Genomic DNA, 9,195 nt, shown 5'->3' on the forward strand with positions numbered 1-9,195 from the left:
CTCTCAAGATAGAAAGTTGTGTAGTGTGACCTCCACAGTGATCTCACAAAGTCATGTAGTATTCACTTATCTCGAGGAAGTTAAGAAAAGTAGGAAACATGTCTTCAAATGTCCTCCGACCGAAAAACTAATCAAACTGTTATTTCTCCTCTGAATCGTCTGAACGTTCCAGTAAATTACCTCCTAATTCACAATTAGGTCACTTTAAAATCTGAGCGGATACGGAAAACAACTAAGCAGATATTTTAGGCCGTGAGATTATAAATAGTTTGAGCTTCGTCTGAACCGACGCTGATGTGACGCCGTGGCTCTGACTCGTGATGATTAAGGTCGTTTGAATGTGACTCTGTGATTGAGACTCATCAATGTTTGCAGAGTGAAATGATTGAAAGCAGATGCTTCTCTACTGCACGTGTTTTATGTGCAGATAAATTCGTGAATATAAACTCTCCCCGTCTGCCATTCATGACAAACTGTGAGTGTGTGTCTGTGTGTGTGTCTGTGTGTGTGTGTTATTGTGGTGCTGTGATTTTACAGCAAAGTCCTCAGCTGCTCCTTCATTATCGTAATCATCACTTTTCTTGTGATAATAAATACACAAACGTGACATTACAAAGTTTTAACCACCAAACATCACAGTTGTGAGATTGATTCTCCTCCAGCCGGTTGGAGCCGGATCTGTTTCACGTGCACGCTCCTCCTGTTGTGTGACACACTCATCAGATCGCTGCCGGGGATCCGGAGGAAACAAACACAACAGTGACCTCAGACTTTAGTTCAGAGATATTTTTACCCTCCGTTGTTTTGCTCTTAATTAGTTTTGGTCCCGGTCGTGTGGGGCATCATGGGAGAGAGGCGGATCACACATTCTGTCCTTCAGCGGGAGACGTGCAAGCTGTCGCCTCCCTGCTGGAACATCCCAGAGCTCGACATCACGTTCAGCTCCGGAGACGAGTCTCTTGTGATCTCGTCGGGTTGAAGCGACGCCTCATCGAGACCCCCGAGCGCACGAGGGACAAAACAACCCCTGGGGTTTGTCTTTTATGAAATATACAGATTGTCAGATCGCTTTTAAAACTTGTCTCTCAATCATAGACCAGACAAAAACTTTTGAGCGTCTGAGGTCATCTGATTATTTAAATGGAGAATATCTTCTCCTCACATTGATTTCATCACAAAGTAGAAGTTTTGAACATTGGTGCCTCACTCAGAGGATTTAAATGCATGAATGATAAGACCAGAGATCTCCAACTTGGTGTTTTGCTCCATTGCTGCAGCACTATTTGCTATTTGCATCCATAAAGTTTTGATCCTCCATGCCAATAGTCAGACCTCACTGTCTCAGCTACAGTTGTGCAAGGACTCACAAGAAAAATGTAATGTGGCTCTCTCTCTTACATTATAACTCACAAACCGAAATATAGATTGAATAAATTCTGTGGAAAGTGCTGCAGATTAAGTAAAACTAAATTCCTGGATACATGTTAATACCACATTTTCCAACAATGGGGTAATCCTGCTAACTAACAGACAAAGTGCACGAGCACAGTCCACACACAAGGGTTTGCAAACGTATTCCTGTCATCCTGGATGAACAGAATAATTGGATGAGCTTTTTCCAGCCCTTTGGCTTCCACTGATTTGTCATCATTAGGAATGTTGAGTCGGAGCAAATCAAATCCTGTCAATAAACAGAATGAGTCCTGCAGGGAATTCTTCCTGCTTCCAGTCAAACACTGTGAGAGCCCAGAGTCCTATGATTACATGAGAGTGTGCAGAGCATCATCATCTCTTACCTGTGGATTTCAGGGCATTGCCTCATTACAGCGTCAAACTGAGTGAAGCAGGAGGAGAAGAGAAGTCGTGAAAGAGTAAACCAACAGATGACGGAGAGGAAGATAAAATACATTTTATAAAAACAATGAAAAAGAACCCGGAGCATTGCACCCACCTCGGCTCCTGTTCACTCTAATTTATACATTATCTGCTGAGGCTCGGTTTCTGAGGACTGACTCTGAGACTCCTGGCTGTGGGAAGAGAGAGCGCTGACTTAATGTTATGCACGTTTCCCCCCCCCCCTCGCCGTGGACCCGGAGCCTGATGACTGGGTTCCGAGGCATCGGCGTGTGATGGGTCTGAGGTCTGAGATTAGGTTTTTCTCTTTCTTCATCTTCACTTCTCCGCAGTGAGAGAGAGAGAGACACGATCCTGGAGGGTTTCGGTTTCTTCTCATCATATTTTTTTATTCCGTCTTTATTCAAGTTGCTGCTTTCCAGGCAAAATGGACTCGAAGTAATTTAGGCACGGCTGCGGTTTGATTCGAGGAGAAAATTATATCGTATAAGTTGTATATGTAAAAAGCCACTTGTCTGCTTTTGCCTCTTTTTTAAAAAACTTTCCATCTCGGTTATTCTCTGATTGTTTTTGAAACTTTGATATTGATCCTGGTAGAAGAGAGATGGAGAGTGAGGCAGGTGGGTACGAGCGGAGGAAATCACCGACGAAAATAGAGCCGGTGCAGGAATGAGACGTGATTATAGTCTTTACGAGCATGATTTCAAAACAAACAATTGATTATCCTTCAGTGACTACAAATCTCTGCGTTCACTCAGCCGACTGGAGTGAGGAGCCGTATAGATTTTATAGATCTGAGCCAGCCTGTGTTTTACAAGCGTCTCTAAGTCCGTGGAACAACAAATAACAGCAAATCCCTGGAGTCTAATGCCGGGATCAGACGGCACGACATTTATGTCTTTCCAGATGCTTCTGCATATCCACGTTAATCATTCTGCTCGTATTGGACAAGACGTCCTCTTCGCTTCTCAGCTGCAAACTGGAAGACGTCTTATCCACTGAACAGAGTTTTCTACAAAGCACTGAGGTCTGAATCCAGTTCTTGTCCCCGAGAAGCTACGAGACCAAACAGATCATTAATAAAACTAACATTCAACACCTGAGAGTCTGAAGCTTCATGTTTGTTCCATAGTTTCATTTGATCTGTTTGTTCTGGTTTCAAATTGTAATTTAGGGATTAAAGAATTCTGTCTGACGTACGTACGACCTGTGGTAATCACCTACGTGGGAGGAGTCTACCTGTACTTGACTCTGATTGGTTTGTACACAGCGTCTGACGTGGGCGTGTTGTCAGTTGTCGCTGCAAGATTTTTTTATATAAAACAAACTTTTTTCTTTTGTTTTTCTTTACCTTTAATTGCGCCTCTGAAGCAGTGAATCCTTGTAATTAGAGTCATTTAATTATGGCTCCTGTTTATGAGTTATTGATACTCATAAATAGATTTGCACAGTGAAATGATTGAAAACAGTTTCTTCTCAGTTGTGTTACGTTTGACTCCAATTAACCCGACCTGCAGGTCCTGAGGAACGTGTCACACACACGGAGCGAAGTGAAACTTATCTCGATTGTTTTTGTTCAGTTTTTCACAGAAACATAAAAATAACAAGACAACAATCAGCTGCAGCTAACACCTGCTGTTATTAGTGTCAAATATAATCACGCAAAAATAAATAACTTTAAAAAACAAACTTCTTCACAAAAGTATTTCACTCATCTTGTTTTTTTGAAACCAGAAGAAACCATATTTGGAGGAGCAGGGGGTGGAGCCTAACTGACAGCCCGAGGACACTGCACGCCCACAGGTCCCCTGCTCCCATTGGACGGTACTAGCTGTCAATAACTGTGGTATCCACCCCCCCAACACATCTGGTACTTTATGGTCTATTTGACTCTAAATGATCATAATTTACTAAATGAATATCAGCTGCATTGATTTGAAACAAGAGATTGAGACATAAAGTTTTCAAGTGAATAAAGGTTTCAGGTCGTTTTACATTATAGACTTTGGTGCAGACAGAGGTGTAAACATTTACTATTATAGACGTGAGCTCCACTAACATGGAGGCTAATTTAGCATCAGGTGCTCGGCTTCCATCCTAATTGAAATGATCCGTCCACATGATGTGCGACAGCGAGCAGCTACTGTACGTATGACTGATCTAATGGAGAGAAGAGGAAATCCATCTGTTGCCAGCGACAGTAGCTGGAGGTGAGTGAGTGGCATGAGGTGGGGGAGGGGGGGTGAGAGAGATGAGAGGAGCGAGGGAAGGCGAGACCGAATCAGAAGTTGATGACAAGCGCCACGAGGAGAGCACCAGGCAGAGGAGAGGAAATGAAAGGAGAGGAGGAGGCCGGCGGAGACGAGGACAGACGATGAGAGGAGAGGAAATTAGAGGAGAGCAGATAAGACGAGAGGAGAGAACACGAGCCGCGGTTGGAGGAGGTGAGAATTACATGTCAGTCTCCTGGTTGGTTGACTCTGTGAACCTGGAGTCACTGTACTCATCAAATACAGTCGACATGAAAAGGTCACGTTCAGTCGCACAGGTTTGTAGATTTGTTCAAATCCACTCGTTTCATGTTATTGTTTTTTCAGAATGTAACAGAGGACGGAAGCTTTGCAGGAAATAGTTCAACTATAACATGTACATGGCGTAGTATAAGATTTATAATAAAGGTTATGTTTAAATGACCAATATGTTCCTTATAAGAGATCGTTCAATCAAAACAATGAGAATAGATCTAGTTTGATGATGTCATAAGGCAGCGTGGGATCATGGGAGTTGTTGTCTTCACCAAGTGCTGTTACATATTACATCTTTAAACTATAAATGATCAATAATATATAGTTATTGGAGACTTTCTAAAAACAGCCCTGGCCCCTCAGGATCCTGATCGGCTGCAGACACGAGATAATGTGTCACAGAGAGTTGAGTTGAGGATCTGTGATGTGAAGCTTCGGTCGTGGCTGGAAATCGTTGATAAAAGCGTCCGGAGCTGATTTGCAAAATGTGCGTCTGAGCCGGTGGTTGTGTTTCCTAATCGATTGGAAACGTCTCCATTCTGCTGCTCAAACATCTGATCTTCTGTCATCGTATGTTCTCCAGCTGACAAACACTCTGCTGCTCCACATCTGCACGAGTGTCTGCAGCCGAGGTTTGTCTTTAACATGATGCATGAACACACATTCAGCTGTAACAAAGATTCATTTTATTATATCACTATTACTATTATTATTATATATACTGTTGCTGCCATTATTACTATATACAGCTTTTATATTGGTATAATTACTATCATATATAAATGTATATTATGTTATATTATATACTATATATACTGTACTATTCTTATATACTGTCTTACAATAACATTACCATCATATCATCAGTACTATTAACATCATCTTGCCACTGCACTTTATCTGCCTATTTTATTTTATTTTATCTTGTGCTTCTGTTTTTTATTCTTTCTACCTCAATATTTTTTATTTTATTCTATTGTATTGAATTTTATTGTATTCAAATATACCGGCTGCTATGACAACTTAATTTCCCTTCGGGGATGAATAAAGTAATCTATCTATCTATCTATCTATCTATCTATCTATCTATCTATCTATCTATCTATCTATCTATCTATCTATCTATCTATCTATCTATCTATCTATCTATCTATCTATCTATCTATCTATCTATCTATCTATCTATCTATCTATCTATCTATCTATCTATCTATCTATCTATCTATCTATCTATCTATCTATCTATCATCAAGGAGCGTTCCAGTGGTTTTACATTTCAAACTCAGGGTCTGAGAGGAGGAGGTAGCAATACCAGAGTCGACAGAAAAGAAAAAGAAGAAGAAAAAGAAGGTTAAGGAGGAGGAGGAAGACGATGACTGAAAACAACAATCAAGTCCATGTTTGTGTATATATTCTGTTAGTTTTTATGCCATTTTAGTTTTGTGTCATACTTTTTTATCATTTTCAATTGATTTGCTTCTTAACAGCAGGAAGAATATATAAGATAATTTGGTCAACTTTTTATAACTGAGTGAAACGTGGAGTTAATCCCAGTGTCCAGTCATAAAGTGAGAAGCTGTGGAGGAGCTCTGTGAAGTCTGATGACTTCTGGAGGTGTGAAGATGTGGACGAGCTCTGATGAAAAGGTTCTGTAGACACTTATAAACGTGAATATTAGAAGTTTATGTTTACTTTGAAGAAAAGTACAATGAGAGGAACAATGTACGACCCATAACTGTTACATGGCACAGGGCTGAGAAACGATAAATCCCAGAGGCCGGAGGCGGGTGAGGTAAGACGCTCCGGGAGGATGAGATGAAGGAAGAGTGAAGTAATGAAGGGGCGAGAGAAACGGTGAGAGAGGAGACGTGTGACCGAAATAGAAGAGGGATATAATGAGGAAGGGATGAGAGCATTGAGGTGAGAGGGAGAAATGACCAGCGATAGAGAGAGAGAGAGAGAGAGAGAGAGAGAAAGGATCAGGATGTTAATGAGGAGGTGGCGTGGAGCAGTAGGTGGAGGCGGGATTGAGAGGGTGATGAATCAGAGCCACCTTCTTTATGATCCATCCACCAGGAATCACCAGGAGGAGGTGGTGCTCCACGGACGCTCCAGCTGGGAGTTCAGTTCCTTCTTTCTTTAAAACGTAATAACAGAACAACTCCAATCTTCCCAAGCTGCTTTATGATGTATTGAGCTTTGAGACTAACGTTACAAACAGGTGGTTCTTATTCGTACCATAAGATGTGATCCTGCTGGAACATGTGGAGGTGATAATTTAATCTACAAACTGCTGCAGAAAACAGTTAAAGAGTGAAACTTGACACCATCAGCTGGTGAAGCTGCATCTCAGAGGTTCAGGTGAGAAAAGGCTTTGGGTGGAGAGTGGGATTCGTAGGAAAAAGCTCCCAGATGTGCAGTAATTGTTAAATTGTACGAATAAATAGGATCATTTCATAATTTAGGGACTTACAATAACCAGCATATGGATTCTAAGCTGTGTTTACACATGTCGTGATCGTATTACATGACATATGATTTCCCTCAGGTAGCAGACACTTCCTTCAGACATGACACCATCACCCTCTGATCCACCGAGTCTCGGACCCGTCTCAGCTTCTGCTCTTATAGGATCTGAGGATCCAGAGCTGAGCTCCACAGAGGAACGTTGGAGGAGTTTACTCGTCCACAGATTTATCTGCTTCGGACTTGGCTCGGACTTAATTGGAAGTTCCAACCTCCTCTGCCAGGATGATGCATCGCTCCCAGAGCGCCCGGCAGCGTGTGGCGGCGGATCGCTCTGAGGAAGTGAGCGTCTGTCTTCGCTGACAGATAGACTCGCTCCTTTCTGTTTGCTCGATGTTCTTTGTTTGTCACTGCTGGTTCTGATCTCTCGCTCTCCTCACTTCTTCATTTCAACTCTATTTCTGTCTGTCTGTCTGAATCTGTTTTCTCTGCTGCCTCAGCCCCCGAGAAAATCTCTAATTCTGTTTCCACAGCTCCTGTCGTCTCCTGCCACCCGACGTGTTTGAGCTCCGGCTGCCATATAATCACTGAGGACGTTAGAGGGTGCTCGGGGGGGTTTGTGGAGTATTTAGTATCAGCGAGGGGCTCTCACTTTTAATTTGCTCTTGTTTATCTGTTGTCTGGAAGCTTTAGCACAGCCTGGACTTAAAGCCTGAGCATCAATGACAGTGTGGATGTCTCAGAGTCGGGAGTTGTGTTGGCTAAAGCCCCCGAGGTGGTTTTCATTCTGTCAAGACAGTGTGAGTCTGAGTTTGAACAGTCTGTGTGTGAGTCTGTGTGTGTCTGTGTGTGTGTGTGTGAACCGATGCACTTGTTGTGTGATTTAAACACCTTTGCTCGGGCCACAGTGGGGTCGGACATTCTGCTGACGGGATGTGTTTTCCCCATTTAAAACAAATCTGCAGATGGTTATTCATTTTCATAAACTTCCAATTTCCGCGCCGCTGGATTCCGGGTGAATCCGAATAAATGTGAAGTTATAAAATATTTGATGTGAGGAGCTTCTAAACTCAAAGCCTCACGCTCCTCTGACCCGGGAGGCGAGCAGGAGTTCTCGGTTTTGAAACTCGTGTCATTGTTGTTTAGCGATTTTGTATTTTTCCGTTTTCACACCTCTCTACCTGCTCGGTGCATTTTGCCAAATGGAATCATATCTCAGCACAAACGTCGACTCGGCCGCATTCCAACATTAGTTCAGGTGGATCGTGAAGACGCTTGTTAAACTGCTCTCTGAGCTCAAGTCCCACTGTGGTGCCGCGAGTGGATAAATTAACTTTTAGATTTCAGATTTATGAAGCTGCTGAAGGTTGGAGGATGACGGTGCTTTTTTTTTCCGCCTGCACATTTATTTATGTTTTGAATAAGATAGGGCAGGGAAGTAAAGAAGTGGACAGAAGGAAGTGGAGTTTATCTCTTTAACATGTTCACTGAAGCAAAGTGAAAGATTAGAAACCAGATGACACAGAAGTCCACTGATGGATATGAACGATTTTATTTATTTATTTATTTTTTAATACTCTTTTTATTGGTTTTTAACCGTTTTATAGTACAAACATTAGAAAAACAAAACAGAAACAAAACAAACAAAACAAAAAAGTCCCACCCCAAACTAACAATGACTGCAAAAAGTTGGCCACAGTGACAAGAGCCTATTTTCAATACCACAATATTCCTTACACATATATATATATATATATATATTCAACGTTGATCTCTTTTTATATTATATGATAATGTTTCTCATGTTGTTTTTGAGTGGGACCTTCAGCATCTCGTTCCCATGTTTCTGTAACGTGTCCTCTAGAGGTGATGAAGCTGAATCTTTGTTTGTCTATAATATGCGTATATACATATTAATATAAACTGTATATGAGTTTCACCTGAAAGCAACAGCGGATTAATCGATTGTCTTGGCCAAGGACATCTTGGCTTCGAAGGGAATCGAACCACCGGCCTTCCAGTGAGAGCCTGAGCCACAGGCGCCTTGTTGGGGGTGATGTCAAACGTATAAACAGGTTTTATTCTTCTCTGGTTGGATTTCTGTATTTTACTCTTTTATATTAAAGATGTTATGAATGTACAGTGTTGCAGCCGCAGCTCTGAATGATTTAGTTTCATCCTCCCGACTCCAGGTTGAGAACTAAACTGTTGCCGGTTGTTGGAAACTCCCCGTGAGTCTGATAAATCCTGTCAGTGAGGTGGAATCTCTGAAGTCCCCCCCCACAGTTTCTCTTCATAGACAAAGATAACTCACCACAAGGGTCCGGGTCGGGGGGGTGTAGTACCCGAT

At 42.1% G+C, this 9,195-nt stretch overlaps 1 protein-coding gene across 1 annotated transcript in view; it reads left to right on the forward strand.

The window, feature by feature from the left end:
- The window catches only part of LOC133019743 (tripartite motif-containing protein 16-like), a 19,776-nt gene extending 18,797 nt beyond the window's left edge, over nt 1-979 (forward strand). The window contains exon 2 of the mRNA XM_061086301.1: nt 819-979. Within this exon, the coding sequence (XP_060942284.1) occupies nt 819-979 (161 nt within the window). The remainder of the gene's footprint in view (nt 1-818) is intronic.
- The last annotated feature ends 8,216 nt before the right edge of the window (nt 980-9,195 follow it).

The sequence above is a fragment of the Limanda limanda genome, chromosome 14 (genome assembly GCF_963576545.1).
Source record: "Limanda limanda chromosome 14, fLimLim1.1, whole genome shotgun sequence".
Taxonomy (NCBI): domain Eukaryota; kingdom Metazoa; phylum Chordata; class Actinopteri; order Pleuronectiformes; family Pleuronectidae; genus Limanda; species Limanda limanda.